This window comes from Podarcis melisellensis (assembly GCF_964234715.1).
Source record: "Podarcis melisellensis genome assembly, chromosome: 5".
NCBI lineage: Eukaryota > Metazoa > Chordata > Lepidosauria > Squamata > Lacertidae > Podarcis > Podarcis melisellensis.
This window is the reverse complement of record NC_138537.1, coordinates 73,851,466-73,876,095: the sequence shown is the minus strand read 5'-3', so window position 1 is coordinate 73,876,095 and position 24,630 is coordinate 73,851,466. Positions and strand designations below refer to the sequence as shown.

General features: G+C 39.5%; 1 protein-coding gene across 1 annotated transcript in view; it reads right to left on the bottom strand.

Annotated features, from left to right (window-relative positions):
• Positions 1-24,630, bottom strand: part of ANK3 (ankyrin 3) — a gene marked incomplete at its 3' end in the record, with an annotated part of 355,068 nt that overhangs the window by 9,368 nt on the left and 321,070 nt on the right. Inside the window, exons 29-39 of the mRNA XM_081912558.1 lie at positions 21,783-21,815; positions 18,937-19,161; positions 13,041-13,195; positions 11,364-11,575; positions 9,956-10,163; positions 9,182-9,278; positions 8,181-8,409; positions 7,121-7,246; positions 5,535-5,657; positions 5,065-5,091; positions 2,490-2,571 (exon numbers count right to left, since the gene is read on the bottom strand). Coding sequence (XP_081768684.1) covers positions 2,490-2,571; positions 5,065-5,091; positions 5,535-5,657; positions 7,121-7,246; positions 8,181-8,409; positions 9,182-9,278; positions 9,956-10,163; positions 11,364-11,575; positions 13,041-13,195; positions 18,937-19,161; positions 21,783-21,815 — 1,517 coding nt within the window. The remainder of the gene's footprint in view (positions 1-2,489; positions 2,572-5,064; positions 5,092-5,534; positions 5,658-7,120; positions 7,247-8,180; positions 8,410-9,181; positions 9,279-9,955; positions 10,164-11,363; positions 11,576-13,040; positions 13,196-18,936; positions 19,162-21,782; positions 21,816-24,630) is intronic.

Sequence of the window (24,630 nt, the reverse complement as noted above, 5' to 3'; positions counted from 1 at the left end):
TAAAAAATGGGAAATACGATTAATGAAAAAACGTGAGCAAGCAAAGCAACCAAACTTTAAATTTTATTCATGCATGGTTTATCATGTCAAAAACAAGCACATGGAATAAAACAGTTTGCATGGTGTACTATGCAAAATATACAAATGTTCAAAAATCTTTCCACAGGAGGCATTTAAAAAGAAGAGTACACTTTTTCTACAAGGTCTTTTGAAGACAGTTTTCCTAGCAGTTCAAGGAAAGCAAGCTCAACCTTCCCTATCACAAAATTAACAGGGGGCTTCCAAAGAGAGGGACTTTTCTGTGGTAGCACCATGGTTACCATACTGCACCCCTGCCAGTCAGAGTCATCTGATGTTGTCTTCACTGTCTTCAGGTGCCAGTTGAGTCCATCTTGTCTGCCCATAGAAAGTGTCAATACTAATGGAAATTGTTAGAATATTGGCTCCTGGTCTTAATGTGCTGTTTACATTTTTGAAGATTTTATTATTTTCTATTTTATAATGTGGAACTTGCAAGCTGCCTGGAGACTATTTTCAAAAAAAGATGGGATATATATTTAAAAATAGCTAAGTAAATACTTAGCTGGGAATGTCAACTCTAGGAAGCTGTAATTTGAGATTAACATCACCAGTGTCTCTTAATATGGTAATGGCTTTCAGAACTCCAGTCTTTTAAGTTACCAGTGGTGGCCTTCTCAGAGGAATAGCAGAAGGATTTTCCTTCTCTATCTTCAAAGCCAGCTGCATGTTAAAGCAGCTCCAGGCAGGGTGTACTGAGGCAGCTCTTTCCCCAACACACACACACACACACACACGTATTTGTTTGCTTTCCCAGCTGTGGGCTTGCTTTGATGGCAGTAGCTGGCTACATCTGAAAAACCAAATGCCATTTAATTTTCCTAGATGCCCTGGAGTGACACTACATTGGACGCTCGAGAGCACTGGGGAATGCACAATGGCAGGTGCTTTCCCAGCCACTGCCAGCAGGCAAGCCACCAGCTGGGGAACTTGGCAGACGCAGGTGAGGCCCTGGAGCTGCTTGAAGATGCTGGGCACTTCAAAGTGTCTTCAGCTAATGCCTTTACACCAACAGCCAGTTGTGCAGTTTTTCTCCCCTCAACCCTTCCTGTAAGGGACTCCATGCAAATGGGTGTCATTATGGGGAAGCTGGCTCACATAGTCTTTGAAGTAAAGAGGGGAGGCAAGGGGAGCAGCACTTGCCTGCTCCTCTGATTTGCAAGGGCCACCACTGGTAATGTTATGACCCATGGCAGAGTTCTTTTGTCACGAATGCTTAAATGGTAAAACACAGAAACACATTAAGGCACAATCTCTTCACTAGGAACTAGCATGGAAACAAAAATACCTTCTCAGCGCAGCTTTGTCTGACATTACTCTGATATTATTTCAAACTTTTGTCAGGTTTTTTTTTTAAGGCAAACAATAATTATGTTCAAAATAATCAACTGGTTCTATCCAGTAAAGAGTAAGCATTGGTAGACCACCTTCTCTAAGAGATGTCCATTGTACAGTGGGAAATTATGTATACATTTTTCCACTGTACAGTGAGTAGTAGTTTGAAAATTTTGTACATTGGTTCTACTTCATTTGTATTTACATTTACAACACACACATGCTAACTCTGGATCAACATGACAAGTTAAAAACCTACCTGTCAGGATGGTGACTGATAGAAAACATGCTGAGTCCCAGTCAGGATCATATTCCCTATTTGCTCCCAAAGTTGCTATTTACTGCAGACAACATCTTTGCAGGTAAACAGCCACCAAGGGACAATTCTGAGAAGAAAAATCAATGCTGGGCCCTGATTCTGACTGAGGTTCCACCCAGCTGTTTTTCCTTTAAAATAAAGATTCAGCACATTTTTTAAAATGCATTTCTAATGTAAAATATAGTTTGGCTCTCTGCTACAGCCATGTTAGTGCCCATCTACTCACAAGCCAGGTTCAAGGTCCTTGGATGAATTTACAAAGCCCTGAACAACTTGGGTCCAGAGTTCCTCAGGGACCACACAACTTGATCACTGAAATCATCTGCAGGAATGTTGCTGGACATTCCCTAAATGTGTGTAATTCTCTTCTACATTCTCTTCAGAATTCTCTTCAAAAGTGTTTTTGATCTGTGTTTTGCTGGTCATTATGTTACCAACTCCATAAAACTTACTATGATTTAACCACCTCATCTTATTAAAGGTAGAATTGCCTGTCTTCTTTTGCTATAGAAGTACTGATTAGTGAGTCCACCCTAATGATCCTTTTAGTCCATGGATATTTCAAGAGACAAACTATGGTTTATTAGCCTGAATTTCCCAAGTTATCTGCACTCCAAAGGGTTCTTGGATAAATGGAGACTTTTGCTTGTTAAATCAGGCATTTTCCAATGACACCAAAACATGACATTTATAGAAAAAATGTCTCTTCTTGTGAAAGATCAGTTTACAGCATTAGTAGGTTTGTTAAGAAACTCACTCATTCCAGGCTCAGTCAGATAGCTGTAGCGCTTACGTAAAGCAAGGGACACAAAGTTCTGTCGCCGGTCTGTTTTCTCGGTCTGTAACAAAGCATACTTCCGTTTCGTACCTTTAACATACAGTTGCTGCTGTCTAGAGCAGGTTTCTTTCTTTTAATTAATGAATTAACATTCCACTTTTCAAAATATTGTCCAAAGTGGCAGACAGAATATACCAATAATTCTTGTTTGTTTTAGTTTAAATGGGAAGATAACACACACATACCCTTACATATTTTTAGATCTTCAGGAGAACTAATTGTACTGTCACACTTCCCCTACACACACTCCCCTTTCTACGAAGGCCTCATTCATTCATATATAAACTGTTTTGAGGTTTTTATTTACAATGAAGTGGTGTAATTTTAAGAATGAAATAATAAAGTAAGCTAAGTTCAAGTTACAGCCCAATCCACTTATATGTTTTTAAAGTTATCCCTGCTCACAGACTCAAATTCCACCCGCCCCCCAATCCCTTATTTCTACCAAGCCTGCACCTGAAATTACATTTCACCAACATTCAAGTCTTGTAACTATGAGATGTGTGTTGTCTTTGAAGAATAGATTTACAAAGTTCTCATTTCATTGCTAAAGCTTCTTGAGCTTATTTGGAGAGAACAAACACCTTGAGGCCTAATCAGGTGCTATCCAAATCTAGGATTCAACCTCTTGGAGCAGGCTTTGGGCACACCCATTTACTCCCTTCTCACAGACTGAAGGGCATGAGGGTTCATGTTTTGTATGATCATGGGATCTACCTGACCTTATAAGACAAGTGAGTTCTGCCTCACAGGCTCAGAGATCCTTTGTTAGAACAAACATAGAACAAACATAGGATCTCCCATTCACTAGCTGTTGTCTGTTCACATTGAGGGAAGCTGGGGAAGGCTGTGGGATGCAGCATGAGCCCAAGGCCTGCTCCTAATATCACCCCAGGTGGAATCCTGGAAAGAAAGGGGAAAAAACCCAGTACTCTAACAGGCCTTGTGTCATGAAAGAAATCTATCCATTCTTAAAGTTAAAAGACACAGATTTTAAAGACACATGGTATTAAGATGAATGTTGGCAAAATGTAACACCAAAAACATTGTTAGTAATTTAGAGAACATGTAAAACATGGCCAGATATCACACACCTGTTTTTTTAAGGAACCTTTGTGAGTTGCTAAGCCTTAATTTTTGTATTACAAAGCACCATCATTGTAAATCCCCCATATCATACAGCTAGCATTTTAGTAATCATTTTTGGCACACACAAGGCTACAGTTAGACATGTAGAATATCACTACAGCTGTAACTTAGGCCAGCCAAATAAGTTCTTCAAAAATCAATTTGTTGCAAAAGCACATATATCACAATGTACACCTACTTTAAAGGAACTACATAAAGGACAAAGATAAATAAATGAAAAGAGGAATGGACTGGGATTTTTATAAATATGCACAAATGCAGGGATGCAGATTAGAAAGCAGGTTACAATCACTAACAGATTACAACTTGCTTCAAAAATCCCTATATGGGTTGTAGATCTGTTTTTAGTAAAGTTTCTAGATGCTAATAGTGGGGTGTTTTTAAAGATACATATTTAGTTTGGTAAGAAAATAGGACAAGTAAAAAAATACTTTTGGGTTTTTTGTTTAGACGACCAATCCCCATGGGCTGTTATACTATCTAAAGATGCCGTCCTGCTAAGCTCAATCACATTTTAAGGCCCTATTGATTTCAGTGGGAGAACAGAACACAAGCTTAACTTCCTCCCACTGAGATTAGTGCTTAACTTTGCCTGAATCATGCTTTCATCTTCCTTTACACTGTGTCTCCCAGTGAACAAGAGAGTCATAAATTTCACAGAGACAACAGTCAGAAACCATGAATCCCATGGTGCTGATCCATCTGCTTCCTCCAAGGGAGCAAGTGGCTTGCAGCTTCCAGTCAGGAGCCATTCTTCTAAAGGTAATTATTGCAGGACCACCAGGCCTGGGATACCCGAGCAAAGGATTTGCTGGGTCTCAGTTGCCTATTGGGTATTGGGAAGAGGAATGGACAGGCAAGACAGTGTGGTTTGCTGTATTAAAGAGGATTAAAATACTGTCTAGCTGGAACTAAGGAAGTGGAAGGAAAATAGCTTCTCTGCTGCTCCTCACCTAGATGAATAGCAATGGGTATAATCAAGGGATCTCCTTCAAAACCTCATGCATGCATCCAGTGGTCTGTTTCTCTCTGGGTGTACAAGCTATTCCCGCAAAGAGGAGAAGGCAGAATGCTGGGGTCTCTGTGTGAAGCAAGGATGCAAGAGCTCCCCACAATTGGTAAACAGTCAGGTGCTTTGCTGTGTGCAAAGCAGAAGACATAAAATATCTAAGTCTAGTGAAGAGTGAGGGCAGAGGGAAAGAGGTTGGGCTCATATTGTTCCAAGCACATGTTATTGGCTTCATTTATTTGGTTTAGTAAATCTTTTTGTGATACCATATATCTTTAATGGATAAGAATTCTGATTATAATAAAAAAGTAAAATAAAAGATAATGTTTATATTACCTCATCATCTTGATCTGACTCTGTTTCCTTTGGGTCCCAAGATGCATTGCAGAGACAAGGAATATTATAATGGACAGCAGGGAAAAGAATATCAGGATATGAAAAGGACCAAGTAAGGGAGCACAAAAAATGCAAGCTAATTTATAAAAGGCAAAACAAACCCAAAATGTCAACAGAATATAAATTAACAAACAAAACTTTACATCGAATGCAAATCAACACATGACATTACTAAAAGCATAAAGTATATGAACTGTAAGCTGAAGCATGAATTGTAAACGGAGGACCCGGTAATCAAAAATTGCAGAAATGCAGCAACACAGTAACAAGTCTCAAAAAGCTTTCTGCATACATGAAAACATTAAGACATAAAACAGGCTTAATCAGATTGCAAAGCATTCACATTACTAGTGGTTCATTACAATCAGCAAAAAGAAAAAAAGAAATTAAACTAGCCTTAGTGATCGTACCTTTTTGTGTGCTGGCAAGGTGATATTCAAATTGCAAACAGCTGTTTGCGGCAGACCCTTTGTAGTCTTTGGTTCTTTCAGAAATGATAAGCGACCACAAGGTTCTTGGCTGGTGTCTCTAATCTATATATATATAAAATGTTCACACACTGGTTTGAAATGTTTACAGTCCTTTGGGTTCCATTAAATTTAGTTTAGCTATTAGCTCTAATTTAAAAACAAAACACGCAAAGAAACCCCCAAATCTAAGTTCCTTGAACCATACAATGGGAAGGCACCTGATAATTGTCAAATCAAATGCCTTGTGCTGAAACAGGATCTCCAAACATTAATTCTCATCTGTCCTACACATTAATCCTCCACATTATTTCTACCACAGGGTGTTACAAACACAAAGCTAAAACAATTACAAGGTGTCTGCATTATTCCAAGGACAGTTTAATAAGACTAATAAGAAGCTGGCCAAAGTTTGAGATTGCATTTAATTATCTAAAGCATTTATAGCCATCCTGCCTTTCCATCATAATAAGACCGGTGACTTAAAATTTTTAAAAAGAAAACTTCTACTATAAAATCCAGTACAACCACAAAGTCAAACTGAGCCAATTGATAGTAGCAAAAAGGAAATATATTAAATTAAATAAAAACATAAATAATTGACAGCCCAGACAATATCTTATTCAGTTGCCAACTAATTGCCAAGTGGTAATACGGACCTTTCCCTGGTCACCACCTAATTAAGCTTCACGGGTGGGGGTGGTAAGATCATAATTATGGATGATCATAATTATGTGAAAAGGTGGCATATGAACAAACTAACTCCATCCATCCATCAATATGGAAGAAAGTGGTCTTTCTGGCAACCTAGACTTAAGGCCAGAAAGAAAAAACCTCCCATTTTTGTCTGGAAACAAATTAAAGTGCTTAAACTAAATCAACAAGGCAACAACACAAGCCACTTGGTGGCTGCATTTTCTCCTGTTTTGGAGATGGCATTATGAAGGTATAATGTGAACACTGGCAACCTGGCTAACATGGTAACTTTTTTGCACATGGATGTTGTGGTTATTTAAATGCTTCTTTTAAAGAACTGCCAACTTGTACCTCCAACCATTTAAGGGGCTTTACAAACACATTAAAAATCCTAACAAAATCACAACTCAGAAGTAAAATTAAAATGCAGTTGAGTAGCAGTCCATAAAACATATATTTTTGTAAAGAAGCAGATTGGCCCTTTAAACTTTGCTTAATAAGTGGTACAAAGCTTTCTAAATACTAGCAAGGAGGTAAACCGAAGCCCATCATCTTGAAGTTCATCCCAGAGCCCTGGAGCTCCTTTCTGCCAGCAACCTAATTTCCTCAGTGTACCTTAAGCAGGCTTCAAACCTGCCATTCCCAATTAGTGGGATGGCGGCTCACATCTCGTGGTAGCAATATGCCGCTGCACAGGTGAAGTGGATAGTGCACCTTTTCCAAACACCACAGACAAACAGAGGGTTTGAAAAACACACACAAACACACAAGGTTTGTCATCACGCAGGAACAGTTTTCTCATTGTGACTGCTCCAGTGCGGTTTTACTTTTACCTTGATAGAAAATGGCAGTCTATTTTCTTTGAAAGCATAAAAATTAAATACAAGCTGCTGTCCTCCTTTTGTCAAAGGGGCTAGATTCCCGTAGCAATCCACATAAATAGGCTTTCCTTCCAAAACCTGTTGGGTCAACAATAAATCTGTTAGATCTATTTCCGTGCCGAACTATTGCAATAAACAGTAAGCATCCCAACTTTTAAATTACTATTTAAACCCACAGTTAAAGTTGCCTTTCAACATGGATTCACTGCAGTATTTTCAACAGGAAGAGATGTGTGGTATGTTCTTTGGTGTGGGGGGAAGGTCAGTCAAGACTACAGATATTTATTTCTAAACTGACCCTTCAACAGCCAGCTGGCAAGCTCAGTTCTTTACTTCTTTCTTTCTTTCTTTCTTTCTTTCTTTCTTTCTTTCTTTCTTTCTTTCTTTCTTTCTTTCTTTCTTTCTTTCCCCCCCTCTAACTGATAAAAGGACTCATGGACAATGTGAAAGTTAAGTTCACACGTTCCACTACTTGTCCGTCATGCCTAGGTGTACCAGGAAGAAAGGGGGTAAGCAATGCCCTGGTTCTGGAAGACATGAACTGAATTACACTAGCATCTTACTCCATTCAAATTAAATAAAACATTTTGAACAGATAGATTCATGTATTGGAAGCATTTGTTTAGCAAGACTGGGCATATTATATCCATCCTTAGGCATCTATGCTCAAGCTTATTGGACTCAGGTGTAGAAAAATTAAACTGACGACAGTCATTGTTTTGATGTCTCTTGATACTTTACCGACAATGCAATCTTGAATTTGTTTAGAGATGCAGGAAATTTGTAACTGTCTTGACAGCTGTGAATAGACTGCTTTTAAAGTGCCTGAAATATCTGAATTGGCCAAGCTACCTGATAAACACAGTGATGTTTACTGTATTGACAGGTTTATAGACACAATTTATTCTTTATTAGAATATGAACTGTAACTTTTAGAAAGAAATATATTTTTAAAAGCACCCACAAAGCCTGTAGATATACAATAGGCCTTTACTGTGGAATGATGGTATACCTCAATATCTTTACTTCTTGCAACTTCTTCAAAGTTTTCTTGCTGCTCCAAAGTTTTGTCGACTTTATCATCTGTCATGCAGAAGCAGCGCAGATTGGATTCCACCGCATCATTCATTTTGGCAAAAATGACAAACTTGGCCATGTAGGGAACACATATTAATTCCCTATAAAGCTGTGTGGCCAACCCGACAGTTTCATGAACTTGATGGCAGTCTGCTAGCCAAAATCTGGATGCACATACATAGATGTAAAGACCAATCAGTCCATCTTCATACAATGGTGATTTCCCACCATAAATTTACTGTGGTTTGAACTGCCTCTCCAGCTAACAGCACCAAGTCACATTCCTGGGTTTTCTAACTTACTTTTTATTATATATACTTATAAATAATTTCTGTCAAAACTTGGAGGTGCCTGATCTGAGAACTGTCAGACAAAAAGCATGTTATAGACAGGTTCAATGCAATATTTATTACTTTTTCTGGTCTGCTCATAATGTGCTGTGTTGGTTTTCTGTAATCTAGGAAAACGGAAATCTCCACTGCTGACGGCTGTGGTGCACACCTTGGAGGCCAGATCTGCCACCTCCTTGGCAAACAAGCACTTCTGCACACTAGTGACGTGTGTGGAAAAAACAGATCTCAGTGAGCAGAAGGAACTGAATGTTGTGGAAACTGCTCCTCTGTATAATATCTAGATATCAATATTGGAAGAATGGTGGATTACTAAGGCACTGGTGCCACTCTGTTAAAAACAACAAGATGTGATTAGGAACACCAAAATCTGAGGAGAAATTCAGATGGCAGGATTTTTTTTTTTTTGTAAACATCCCTAGTTATGAATCTGTTTTTGCTCCTCTCCTCTCCCATCAGTCAAAAAAGTCCTGCTATTGAGCTAGTTATTCCACTGTGTATCACTCAGGTTATTCTGATCTTCATAATACAACCTGTATGCCTTAATAAAGTATAATTATTTGTGCTTCATTTGCTTTTACTGTACCTGGCTGAAACGTTGGTTGTGAAAGAGACACAATCATTTACAAAAGTCAGTGGAGTGGTTCCTGTGATGTCTTCCCACTGAGCTGGTGAAGTACCTCCTAGGAAATAAAAGATGCATAAGTCCCACTTGTTTAAAGGGAACTGATTTTTTACATAGATCTGAAATAGTGCTTTAGGTTTGCACTTTATCTTAGTTTTATTTATACATAATAATTGGTGTGGGAAGTTTCTGAAACACTCATATAATGTGATCATATGGAATGGATTCCTTTCCAGAGGGAAGGACATGAAAGGTCTGTAATATTTAAGGTGGGCAATATAGTGCTTGGATTGCAGAAGGGCAGGGCAGAACTGGGGAGAGCTGGTCCTCACCTCTGCAGGATTGCAGAGGGATGGGTAACCAGTGGTGCTAGATCAACACCGCAACCCCTGTGTCTAATTACAAAAGCTCCCTGCAAAACCGTCAATTCTGGACTTTGGCCAAAGCCATGTGTCTCCACCCCAGCAGTCCACTGGACAAGAAGGGGGACAGTTAAGGAGAGAGAAAGGGTGTTGGGTGTGTGTGTGTGGAGAAAAGGGGGCGTGACAAAAAGAGAGAAAGGTGATGACCCCACACACTGCTGGCTTTGGCTGATTCCATATGTGATATGCAGTACCATGGAGATGCTCCTGGGGGAAATGCGACTCTTGAGAGAGGGGAAGAGGAAAAGTTTGCCCAATTTAGAAAAGATATGTTGAATAAATGGAGATGCCCTTCCTTATGCCTTTGCCTAACCTGTTATGCTACACAGTAGCCGAAGGCTGGGTGTCGTGTCTCCTTTGTATCCATTGGTTATCCCTTCCCCTGATGGGGGTGGCACAGGAATTGTCATGGTGATTGGCTTATGGAATTTTCTTCTTCTTGGTTCCACAGTGACAATGGGGCTGAATGTTGCTTTGTTACCAAGGATTTTCTTGACTGTTTCATCTGGAACTGGTTGAGCCTATTTTCAATATAGGAAAAAGAGATTTTAAAATCATGGGATATAAGATTCTCAAACATGCAGTTTATAGTTACAGGTAGGTAGCCATGTTGGTCTGCCATAGTCGAAACAAAATAAAAAAATTCCTTCCAGTAGTACCATACTTTACCTAGATGTTATTTTTCTGTAAAATTTCTGTTACTGGTATACACCATAAATGCTACACAAATCCAGGATTTTAGGGTAAAATTCCATTACAGAGTTCTGTAAAATTCAACAAGTCCCAAACTTCGGGTTGTATTCAACTTTTACTCAGCGAAGACCTATTGAATTAATGAGCCTAAATTTGTTACATCCATTGTTTTCAATGGGTCTACTCAAAGTTAGCTTTCTTCTTCTTTTTGGTATTCTTATCAATTTCAACAATGTCATCTGGTTCACTGAAATGGGGGAGCTAACTAAAATCCAACAACTGCAAAGTGCAAATATCTGTTTTATGTAGGTAGGTGGATTTGCTGTAAAAATCTGGATTTCCAGAGTGCCGCTGTTCCCTGCTTAGCAGATGCTTATACTACAGGTCTGAATAAGGTTCATTGGGATGACCAAACGCTAAGGTGGGCAGGATAGGTAAGCTTTTAACAAGTTGCACAGAAGTGGGCATTTTGGCAGCTACAGTTTCCCATGCAGGAGGGAGAAGAGCTGCTCCTTTTATTAACAGGCCAGATTGGACAGTACACCTCTTAGGAACTGGTGTACTATGTAGAGGGGAGCGTGCGGACAGGTCCTCTGCTCACTGTCCCACCTCTGCCATTTGCACATGCTGCCTACACATGCAAGGTTCAATGCATGCAGGTATGAAATGTGGTTAATTTCCTCATTATATCAGGAATTGTGTGTGTGTGTATCTGTGTGTGTGTGTGTGTGTACGTATGTTGAACTATAGGCATATAGACAGCATTTGGGAGGACAGAGGTGCCTGGCGTTCTCTGGTCCATGGGGTCACGAAGAGTCGGACACGACTAAACGACTAAACAACAACAAGACAGCATTTGCATAATCCATCCTTGTGTCTACATGAAGGAATGGTGGGCAGGCTGAAGCTGCAGGCACTCATTTCCCTCAACCTGTTAGGCCAGATCTAGGGAGGTACATCATCTGATCCAGCCCCATTAAACCTTACTTCTGGTTTCCAAAAATGCAAAGAAAGGCTCATCTTATTACCTGCAGGCCCACTCGTATCCGCTTAGTTAATGCTCCTTCAGGGAAGGAAGCCTGGACCCGAGGCACAGTTGTGCTGCTCAGAATGCCACCCTCTGGACCAATCTGGTTGCTTTCTTGCTTAATTCGTGAAACCACAGCAAAGTACTGAGGAAAGTCCTTCGTGACAATTCTGCAGATACGTTTCTTCTCAAGTTCCTCTGCGCTGTCCAATTCTATGCAGGGGGAAATCAGAAATGTTTATAAATATTTATAAATATTACTGCTCAGGTATAATGAGTGGGCTTTTAAAGAGAGTTTCAGCCTTGTCCAAGAAAGTCTTCGGGTTGCTTTGAATACTAATGCATATCCTGTCCTCAATGTAATGTTTTCTGGGAGAACCTCTTCCTGTTCCATTTCAAGGCTGAAAAAAATCTGTAACGGCAAGCTAGACTTAACATCAGTTTTGTTGGATTTGAACACCCAGCCTGAATAGGAATTCAGTGGAACTGGCAATAATGCACAGACTGCACTGTGAATACTGATTGGACCACATGAAAGATGTTATTTTATTTACTCTTATTTACCCCTTTCTGGTTCAACATGGCTATTTCATTTTGATCTGATAAAAGGCTAAGTAATCACCTTTAAAATCAACCTCATGACAGAAAGGTGTATTAATGAAAGGAACAAAACGTGAATCTGAATCCAAACTTTTTTTGTTTGGGGGTTTTGGTTTATTGGGAGATGAAAAGTATCTCATAACTCAGTTGGTTAGATTAGCTCATGGTGGTCTGATCTGAGGAAATACCAGATGAATATAAAAAATATTATTTATGCATTTAATAAATGAATATCTCACCATTCAATGTGCAACATTTCTGGGTTATGTGTTCCACTTTTAAAGGCTGGTTCCATTTTTACAGGTCTACAAATTACGTTTTGATTTTAATATCTAGCTTTGCCAGTAGATGGTGCTGCTTTCATCAAACCCAGTAATTATTCCGTCATAAAAGGGAAAAGGTACACTGAATGGATGGTTTAATTTATCTCACCACTGAAGTTAGATAACAAATAAGTCATAATATACCCAGACCACTCCTGTAAGTCAATCAAGATGGCATCACTTAGGTATGCTGCTTCCATGCCATACCACATAGGGCTGATTCTTCAAACATTTGTCAGTTTCTCTGCCTTTCCTACACTCACAATTGCATGGAGAAAGCAATGTCTGACTCAGCATGTTCCTGCTTACTGCCACTGGCAGCAATTCAGGTGAACACAAATTTTCCAACTGAATACTTGTGAACATTTTCTAACCCTGGCATAAACAGAAATAGCAGCGAGAGGGGAAATAATGGATATTCAAACAAAAACTAGAAGTTAGAGAAATTATGCAGTGGTACCTGCAGTAATACTTTTTAAGTTAAATGAGTACCATTAATTCACTTCTGTAACAAATAATTGGGATACTGAAATATATTTCTTAACTGCAAATAGGTTCTTTGATTGGATGGTTATGTATTTTTCTGCTGGCAAGCATAGTAAACATATATGGTATTATATCCATGCCACATGGCACTGTGGTAATGCTATTTGTATAGTCACCGCCTAATTCAACTTTAATCATTCAAAAACAAACCCAACACATGTTTCTACTTGCTATTTGCCCAGGCCAAAACAGTAACAGTGCATATATACCTTCATTCATGCCGTTCAGTATTTCAGTGAGGTTTTCATGCCTGCTGTCATACTGATGTTCCTTCCACGTTTCACCGTTTTCACTTCGAAGCACAATCAGTTCTCTTTCCTTTCCCCGCATCGATCCAAAATGAGGGATTTCCACTATGACAGGACTACACCAAATAAAAGAAGAAGAAGAAGCAATTCATATTGTACATGCATTTTTTCAGTTTACTAAGTGCTGCTCCCTTACTCAAGAGTTGTCTGTCACACAGCTACAAGTGCGTTCATGGGGGGAAATGGTTAATAACTGGCAAAGCTGCAAAACCCTTTCCAATTCAAATTGCAAGGTTTTTTTGTTTGTTTGTTTTTGTTTTCAATAATCCACTCCAATTACACACTTAGATAAGCACGCACAGGAGTGCTGACATACATCAATTTACACAGACAACAAAAACAAGTTACAAAAATGCATATAAGCAAATAAAAAGAAAGGGTTTCAGCAGGCAAGCTTAGATCCTGCACTTGGCTATGCATACATAATGCTATTTACTCAGGGCTGTGTGTACTCGGCATTTAACACACATAAACATTTGGCTGTGTCAAAGTAACCCATGTTCTGGGTCTAGAAAAGCTGAATTCTTTCAACCAGCATTAATATGCAACCTAAGCCAATCTGGACAACTTATTTGAGTCTGTACAATTTATTTTGCTTCTGCTAGTCACAGGAAGAAGCAATGCCAGGGCACTGATGCACAGGACCCTGGATTGCTGGAAATCTTGTTTATCAACACTTTGTTTTGAGACTTCACCTGATGCTCTCCACCCAGCTGCAAACTTACTTTTAAAAATTGTTTCTAAAAAGTGAAACTCTCTCAGAGTTTGAATATTGCTTTTCTTGTGCTTGAACAACTCTGTGCATATGCAATGCTGTTTACTTAGGGCTGGGTGGGGGCTTTGACTTAAAATAAAGAAAATGGGGTGGGGAGAGAAGAGAATTGACAATTTACACCAAGTTTTTCAAATATATTGTAAAGAAAAGCTCATTTCCCCAGCCAATATATATTATGGAAATTCACCAGATTTGCAAGTTTTGCTCCCTTTGCCTGATTTAAATATATTTAAATACACTAAATAACTTTAAATATGTTTTAATCTTGGGAGAAGTAAGGATGTAGAAGGATATAAAAAAGCACTGAAGTTCCATCCTCTTACCACTGGGCAATCTTAATTACCCATGCAATTTCAAGTCCATTTGCACAGTCATAAAGGCTAGACATTAAAAAACAACAACCAGGGAGAGCACTGAAAGTCTCTGGAAGTTGAATTTGGCACCCAGTACTATAGTCTCTACTTTTCTGCCCTTGCACAGAATCACAGAATACACACAGCCCTTTAATAATTATCAACGGGCGATGCACCAGCATAGGCAAAGACCAACTTGATTCTAAGGTGTAGAAGAGACACAGTCAGATATAAAACAAAAAACAAGCAAACATAAGTTCCATTTTGCTGGCATGCCATATTTACATTGACTTTAATGGAAAGTGTACATTTTAATCTAATGAAATCTTTCATACAAAGAATTAATGCAACTGAAAATAGATACAGTCTAATTTTATAAAATAACGTGCAGCGCAACCCAATGCACGAGGAGTTCAGTGGGGAATAAGCCTGCATAAGACTGGGCTACGAGAACCTGTATTGTGACTCCTATTTTCCTCCAGCACCATTTGTGTGAGCATGTGTTTCTTTTCAAGCATTACATATACTAAAGCCCATGGTAAATATTGATCGTATGGGGACAAAACTGTAGCAGTTTTAGTCACTGCATGTCAGAATGGCTTGACGTGATCTTCCTCATATCTCAAAAAAACCCTACTGGTATTAGTCTATGAATGTAGAAAAGATTGGCTCAACAACTTAACCTGGAGGATTTGAGGAAATATTTTGGTCCTTCTTACTTAGAATCAGTCCAGGGTCTGGGGCTGCCTGTCCACTTCCTTCTCCCTGGCATAAGTTTGCACTTGTAGAACTTAGTAGAATTCTACAAAAGTAGAATTAGTTTGCTCCATCTGTCGCTGGCTCTGGCCTATGTTGGTCTCTCTGTCTTCCACACTTTCACAATGGGCACCAATTCAAACAGCTAACTAATCGGTGGTCTAGCTCTTCGTTGATGAATTCAGTAGAACAGGCCTGCACAACCTCTGACCTTTTAAAACCAAACACACATATTTGTGGTGAAGGGCTTGCAATCCCTCCTACCTGTCTCCATGTTAACAACAGAAAGAGAGATTTATTCAGCCTCTGATGGTCAACCATACATATCTGGTGAGCTGTGCTCAGCTTAGTGGGTAAAAAGTTGTGTAGGCCTCTGATAGAACCATGATCTTATGTAGCTGTATTTATCTTGGGTAGCTGGTCGGATACATTTGCACCCCTATTTAAATAATACACCTAGTGCTACCTGACTGTGTGTCTTCAACCAAAGATTACAATAGCATAATTAAGTGGCCAGTGTAATAAACGAACAGGTTGTTTTCCACGCCTTTTTTTCTTTTTTAATAAAATGGAAATCTTTGCTCATGGGCAAGGAAAGTCTTTGAAGTATTCCATCAGAGAAACACGAGCAATTATGGATTATGCAGCCTTAAGACATTTAAACAGACAGTATCATTAATTTCCCACAGAGGTTGTACTTAGCTCTGCTCATATATATATCTAGAGAGAGAGAACACCTCCCCACTCTGCATAAACATCAAAGAGTAGCAGCGGTACTAGCTGAGACTTTCTCCAGCTGGTACACTTTTTTCTTTTACAAGGGAGAATCAGAAACAGTAATAGCAGTATTTTTTTAAGGCAATTTAGGGTATGACCCAGCTAATCACTTTTAAATCACATTGATTTCAATGGGTGCATTAAGCCATTGTTTAAATCACCCCAATGGGATGAAAAAGTGCTCCATTTCTGACAAGATTGTGGGTTTATTTTTGTGAAGTGCCAAATCTTCTAGTGTTGCATTTGGTTATTGGTTCTATCATCTCAACAAGAGATGGATGATAGCAGTTCCACTTGTTTGCCTAAGGTTTGTGCAGGCCTTGCAAAACTGAAAATGTTTAACCCCATTGAAAGCTATCCTATGAATACAATCTTTGCAGGCGAATATTTCAGATACTGTCTCTCTGTATAAGACGCACACAGTTTGTGCATGAACATAAACAATACTCACAGAGAAGGTATTAGACAGGTATTGAACACAGGACTTGGAACAACATGCTACGTTAGAACCTCACAACCTCTGAAGGCAGGCAGTCAAAATAGTAAAATCTTCCCAAGATTTTAAATATGAATATCACAGTTTTCTAATAATTGTAAATAGATATACACAAAATTCATACTTTGTTTTCAAACCTGAAATATAATTCAGTTTTAGAAGGGTTAACATTTTCAACAATCTTATTCAACCAGATCATTTACTGAATTTTATTGAACAAGACAGAACTTGGGTCACAGGGGTGGCCAAACTGTCACTCCTGGGCATTTCAAGATACATACAGAGAGTTAGTGGCATTCTCAGTGCATAGGCACTCTCTGAGTACATCATGAACCAAGAAGCAGTCACCCACCTATACATTTGGGCTATAGACAACTGGCGGGATGGGGAATTAGGAGATCAAATTCTAAGTTCTTAGTGTTTAGGCAGACTTTTCATGCTTCTTAAAATTCTAAAGTGAGTCCCACGTGATGAGCTACAGTTGTCTGAAAGCAAAGAGCTAAAATAGAAGTGATGTTTATCATGCAACTGGGAGTTTCCTCCCATTGCAAATAGCAGCTGTGCAGGAGTAACAATCCTGTTGAGACCACAATGGAGGCAAGAGGTAAAAATATTTTTCCCCACTGTGCTGATGATCTGGATCTACCTCCCGCCCATCAGGGTGCTTAAGTATTTATTTTTATATAAAAACAACAATCACCAGCAACTGCTATTTGCATGAGTACGATTGTGTCTAGTTTGGCCCAGAGTTAAAGGTAAAGAATGAGTATCTATTGTGAGTACTCAAGCACATGAAGATTTTGGTATATATTAATTATACTTATATCTTGCAACCTCTGGAAACTTTCCCCAGCTTCAATAATGCTATGGCCTCAGATGTTCTCAGGCCATTCATAGGGCCCTTGGGAATGTGCAGAACACAGAATTCAGAATAACATTCTACATTAAACATCACAGACTTCAGATGCAGATAAAATTTCTAGGAATGTGTTTTTTTGAACTTCCTTTTAAGTCAGTAGCAGATGGCAAGGGAGATGGACTCCCCACTCTCAAGAAAACATAACTTTATCTGCTATGGAAGCTCAGGATATTAGGGGTGGTTCTATGGCACATTGTAAGATCCCCTCTTACATGCTATAACTGATATGTTAAGACCTTGTTACTGCCTCACATGAGCTGAGTTTACACACTGGAACATTCCCACTTGGTTGCACAATGTTGGGGAAGGTCAGTAATAGAGGAACTTGTATTTTTAGGAATGCCTGGCCACCATTACTGATCTTCTTATTGTGATAAAATCCCAGGGTCCTGCAGGAGACAGTTTGAACACCACTGTCTTAAGCTTATATTTAACCACCCCTATCTTACAAAGACTTCCTTGTTGGTCCAAATTTGGCAAAGCTGTTTATTTGTGCCATAAGCTGGCTCCAAAACCATGCAAATACCTTCTCTACCAACAGAACTAAAACAGGACCATGTGTGTGGTGTCGCTGTAGTGCTTTTTAAAAGGTGTAGTCAATGCAGCTGAAACAGTCAAAATTGGTTAAAACATAGGAAAAAAGCACAAAGTTATGAAAGCAGAAATGCTTGCCGTGAATTCCACATGCCTAGAAGCACAAGATCAATTACAGGAGCAGTGCTAGAATAAAATCAAGCCACTATGATTTTTTCTTTCAGTGACGGTTAATCAGCTGAAAGCTTTTGTTGTTGTTGTGAACCAAAAAATAAAAAATTAAATAATGGGAATGACCAAAACACAAAACAAAAAAAGCAAGTCAGAACAAAAAGGAATTAAATAAAAAGAAAAGAAAAGAACTGTAGACATTTGATATCTTTTCTTAGAAACATCCTACCCAATAAATTTTGTTCCTTGAGGCCCAAGCTGCAGGATTCGGCTAACCATGCTCTCACCCTCATTTAGAGGGGGAGGATTGGTAGGAAGGTGCAGTTTACTGAATAACATCCATGCAGCAGGAAGAAAAACAAGAGGGGAAATTAGGAACAAACTGTCATTCCCGACAGAACTTTCTACTGGGGACCATGTATGGTAATGAACAAAATTTATCATCATATATAAATTTATGTACTCCCATATCATAGTGGATTGTTTCCCCTAATGTTAGCTTTGGAAAAGAAAAAGTCTGCTGTTGGCATTTGTGTTAGTATACGGCTCAGAGTAGCTGCTACAAAATTCACATTCAGCTGCACATTCTTCTCTTGGTAAATGTTTGCAGCTCTCGAGGATGAGTGGATAGTTTGTACAGAGTACTCCTTTAGAAATCAATGGCATTCCATAATCACTGGGTGCTGGGCATGTAATTCAGCAGTGCTCCCAACATCCTGCCTTTGTATACATATCTGCATGAATCAAGAATAAGAGAGAAGGTTTTGGGTCCCCCCCACTCACCCCTTAAACATAACATATTACCATAGGAAAAATTATTCATGATACCATAGAGAATTTGGCCTAAGATAAAAATACAGTCCTGTGCTTACCTAGCAAAAGGAGTGGAAGCCTACCTCCAATCCTCAAGTTATTTCAATTTTAAAAGACCCAACAACTTAGATCCATATGGTAAAGGAAAGCAAAACTATAGATGCAAAATGGCAGCCAATAATACGATTCACAGAACAACTCACCCTAAAAATTGTGCTCCGGAAGGCCCCATTTCTACCAGTCTACTAGCCAATCCTTCTCCTTCAACCATTGGTGGAGGGCTGGCCAGTTTGTGCCTCTTTACCAAGCGGCAGGTGATGCGAGTGGGCGCTGTGCATTTACGCGGTGGAATAATAATCCTCATGCCATGATGACGGCTGCCCCTCATTGAACCCCCGCGTGCATCAACCATAAAACTAACCAGAAAACTGCAGGAGAAAAAACACAGAAAGAGTCATCAGGTAGTTTAAAAAAGAAGTATGAGCACAAATGTTGACTAAGATGAAACCAATGAGAAAGAAGATCACGTAAAATAAAAAACAGCACAACAACATTCCTATACATGTCAACTGATAAATACCCTTGTACCTTGTGCTAAGGAAGGGGACATCAGCAGAATCCTCAGAATGTCTACTCAGAAGTAAGGCACACTTTGTTCAATGGGATTTATTCTCAAGTAAATGTAGTATATCCACTAACCTGGGAGTAAGTCTCATTGAACTTGATGGCTTAATTTTGAATAGACGCAACATAGGCTTGTGTGAATACTCACCTTCCTAGCAGAAGGTATGACAGTAATTCTTAGAATGACCATATGCATGAAGTTCTACTATTTTACTAGCAAGACAAACATTTAGTCAAAACTTCTTTGCTGAATACAGTGTCAGAGTCCAAACTACTAGGGTTAACTGTGTCTTTATCTACTATTATGAAAATATTAGTGTATTATTCATGCACTAATTGGCTACATGGCACCATTAGATAGCCTGCTGCAAACATCCTGTGTTCCTTTCAAAGAGCAAGTCGGACATGCACAACAGAACTGCTCAGTATTATGATAGCTACTTATTTTGTTTTTGCAAACCCATTGTTCTACTACTGAGATTTTCCAGGTCTTTAAAGCACAGAATTAAACACGAAGGGGCAGATTCACAAAGTGGCTTTGGTAAAAAAAATTCTTTAGCAACTGGATATCAGCAACAGGATGACACCCCCCTCTTCACCTCTCCCTTTCTCAGTGTTTACATTCTCTTTTAACAGAACCGCAGTTAGATTGCATGCAAAATAGGGAACCATGCTTTATTTTCACTTTATTAATCAGAATCTTAAACCATCTTCAAGCAGGTGTTTAAGATCCTGCTTAGTAAATTGGCATTAAAGATGCAATCTTTTACAAACATTGAAATTGATGGGACTTGAATGTATAAGATTGCCCTGTAAATCACAGTTCCATTTTTGGGATATAATGGCCTAACAATGGTTCAATTAAATAAGGATGTAAACTATTCATGGTGATTTCATGATAGTGACATGAAAATGCTACTACACATTTTAGGGAATGAGCTGGATCCAGATTAAGCTAGTTGAACTTAATTCCCATTAAAATAAATGGAGCTTAAGTAGTGATTTCAACAGGAGCTACATTCAATTAATTCAATCTGATGCCAAGCCACTGTCTTTTTATTGGGCTCATGCCACAAAATGCTGACAAGTCACGGAGATGCACAGTGCATGGATAAGACCATCCTTCCTGGTTTTTTTCAAACAACAGGAGATATGCAAGCCCAACAATGGGGGATATGAGGTGCTACTAAACCTAGATTTTTCTGCCAATGTTACCATCATCTGTCCTATATGTGGGAGACATATGAAATGTCAGGTATTCCGCTGTCCTGTCCTACAGGTCCAAATACAGACAGGCACAACAAATGTAATTAATTTCCAGTGCCCTGTCCGGGGCTAGGTGTGACAGTGGGACATGTGTCCTACTTGTTTCAGTAGACAGCTCTGCAGGAGTCACTGATACAATTCACTCTTTAGACCAGTGTTTTTCAAACTTAATAGCTTCTGGGAATTCTTTTTCCATTGATCTGTCTGCTAAGGAAGCCCTCAGTCATCTGCCATGAATTCCAGAGGGTTCTGGGATATATTCAATTCAGCACACACCTAATTAATCTGTTTTCAGATCATTGCTAATCTGTTTTTAGTTTATTCCCAATTTCATTTTATTTTTGGAAGTTTTGAAAAGTTGTTTTTAACTATTATTTTAACTGATAATTTTTTTGCTTTGTTCCCTTCGTAAACCGCTTTGAGGTTTTTATTTTTACAATCAAACAGTGTGTGTGTGTGTGTGTGTGTGTGTGAAATAAATAAATAAATAAATAATATATAATTCGCTCAGGGCATGGGGAAGGCCCATTGGGCATCACCTGCTATGAGCAGTGCATCCTCAAACAAAATTTCCGACAACATCTAGGAACCCGAGGTTGAAGAACACTGCTCTACTCAGACCAACAAAATCCAGGATGGCACTATTCTAACATCAGCAGATTTGATTCAGCAATATTGCTGCCCAGCCACCTGCAGATTCTATAGTTTGCCCACCCTGTGAATACAACTAAGGTGCCATGGTACTCTCCTGCAGTACATCAGTGGCAAATTCGACCACTGTTTCTTGTCTTTTAAAAATGCTGCTTCTAGATATTTTGTCCAAACTCGCCTGTCAGTAAAACTCTACTCTTCCCCCCACTAGTTTACACATTGCTATCCATTATGTTTTTGAGCACATCATGCACAGTCTGTAAGAACACAATTAGTAGTTGATGATCATCTAAATTATTGCCAGGTAAATGACGTGAGCTACAGGACAACTGCTAAAAACTACACAAACAAACAAACAAAGAAGTGGGATGTCTACAATAAAAGGTAGAAAGGGCTGGGAAATCAGATGCACTAAAAACCATCTAGGCACATTTCAACTGTGGAGAAAATAAATAAATAAATAAACATATATAGAAGCAAAACAAGGAGTCACAGACAGTGTCATCACCTTGAATCATACTGGGGGAGTGGAGAGGAATAGCTGCAAAATAATTTAGAAAGCAAATTGGAAAAAAATTAATGTGAGATAATTAGAAGCCAGCAACAGAAAATGTCGATCATAAGCAACGGCAAAATAATAACAAAAGCAAAGCTTTTCAGTTTGATCAGAGCGGGGGAAAGGTGCGTGTTCTGTAATATAAAATACGCACTTAATTGCATTTTAAATATTTGCTAGAGGGCCAACACCACTTAGTATGTATAAAAGCAAGTACTCTAATTAGTAAAGGCAAAGGTAATGCACACCTTTTAAGAAATCAGGATGGTGGACGCAGCCCCAATAGGATGCATGACTGAGTAACAGTATGTAGGCTGCAATGGGGATAACTCGCCACCACTTGATTGGCTACAGCAAACAGAGTCTCGTGTGACAGTGATCAGAATCCTTTCATTGAGCAGCCTCATTGCTGGCCAATGTCACCTTCCCAGCCTGATTAGCAGGAACACCTTGACGGGAGTCGCATAACTAGCAGGCCCACCATGGTATGAATGGATAATGTGGCTCCTTCAACCAACCTGAAGCGTAGCAGCCGTAACAGTCCCGCCTCCCCTCTTCACAATTAGGGGCTAAGCTCTTCTGGTGACACCTCAACACACCTTAAGGGGATCACACACTGGGACAGCAACATATCCACCTCTGCTAATGCTTGCTTGGGTCCGGCTCAATTCCTCATGCAGCTCCAATTGTTAGTTGTGACAAATGTCAAAAGAATGGAGCACAAGGAAAGTTGCTGGGGGGAAGGCAAAAACCCTGCAATGTAATGCAGAGCTGAACTGGGGTGCCTAGGTAAAATCCCTTCCCAGCCACACAGCAAACGGATGCCCAGATTTGAGGGAGGGCAGGGTGGAAAGTCAGTGATGGTATTGTTGAAGCCACAAACCAAGCCTCCAATTTATGCCCTGGGAGCAGACCACAGAGGGAAAGTTCGCTTTCTGGCCCAGTCCTTGGCCCCTCCCCCTGGGAGCAAGTTGGTGCTGCTGATTGGCTCCTGCAGCAGAGCACTGCACTCATGCTGCTTCCAACATACTATCAGTGCTGGCTCCATGCCCGACAGAACAGACTCGGTCTCTCTCCGCCTACCACAAACTGGGGATGTAGACAAGCAGGGACCTGGGACTTATGTTAGCAGGCATGGGGGAAAGCCACTGTTGTGCCAGAATACGGCAGCTGGTTTTCAGTTCATTAATAAAGCTGGTGTTGATCATGTGTCAGAAGCTCAACGTCACATTTCCCAAATATTGTGGATATTAGAATGTAATGTAATAAAGGAGCAATTGTGTATTGATAATTTCAGACCTAACCTTTCTAATGCTTCTATCATTACTAGAGCAGTTAGGTCTACTTAAAAAAAACCAACCATAGTAAAAAATAATAATTTCAAGAGTACATATAAGTTTACATGCCGGAAAGCTGAATGTTTCAGAACTCAAGGGGGTCAAACAACCTCTTTCTGCCAAGTATGCAGAGGAGCAAGGGAAATATTCTTTGTTCCCACCACGAAGGGAGGAGCCAAGTTGCTGCATGCCTGGGTGAAAGATGTAGTCATATATCAGTTGATTCAAGATATGTTCACCTGCACTCTGCATAAATATCCTCATTGAGTAGATCCAATGGGTTGGATTCAAATTCAGTCATGCTGAGAGTAGACCCACTGAAATCAGTGGGACATGTTAGAATAATGTGGGCCCTTCCATTAGGCAGAATGAGGCAAGTACCTCAAGTGGAGGGTCACTAATTGGTGCCCCCCCCAAGCCGGTCTCACTGCCTCCTGCCCACCTGGGAAGCTATCCACATCATCCCCTGCTGCCTTGCTCTAGAAAGGACCATACACATTGGTACCTTGGTTCTCAAACGCCTTGGTACCCAAACGCCAAAAACCTGGAAGTAAGTGTTCCGGTTTTCAAATGTTTTTTGGAAGTCAAACATCCAATGTGCTGTCGCCTATTGTTTACAGTTTCACCTGCACCAATGAGAAGCTGCGCCTTGGTTTTCAAACATTTTAGAAGTCAAACTGACTTCCAGAACGGATTAAGTTTGGTGCTTTTGTTTTTGCTATTTATTTTGTGTTTTTGATTTTGAGGCTTTTTCAGTTAATTTGTTTTTGTGACTGTGTGGAACCCAGTTCAGCTATTGATTGATTGACTGTGGGCCTGTGGAAATGGATAAAAGCCCCCCATCCTAACAGTGACTATCAGTGCAGGTAAGGGGAAAAAATATTTTAATTTTTATCATCTACAATACTGTACTGCCTTATTTATTTTATAGTACAGTACATTGATTATTGCTTTCATTTTATGGATCATTGGTCTTGTTAGATAGCAAAATTCATGTTAAATTGCTGTTTTAGGGGTTGTTTTTAAAAGCCTGGAACGGATTAATTTGTTTTGCATTACTTTCTATGGGAAAGCATGCCTTGGTTTTAGAATGCTTTGGTTGTGGAACAGACTTCCGGAACAGATAAAGTTTGAGAACCCAGGTGCCACTGTATGTGTGTGTGTTTCCTGGCATTCTGGGTAGGGTGATTGTGAAAGGGCCTGCAATGGCAGCCAAATTTGCTATAGTGGCCTGTGATGTGTCTAGGTAACACAGTAGCTTCAATTTGCAGCAAGGAGATGGGTAATTAAGACCTGTTAACAGTTTATCAAAGTTAGAAATTATGACATTATATATAAAGTCTTCCATTGTGAAGAAACAGCAATGCCCCTTTCATGAATTTGCTTATTGCCACATCTCCTCCAATTCCTGTAATTTCCCAGAATCTACATTTTTGAGAATTTGGTGGTGTTTTAACGAATCT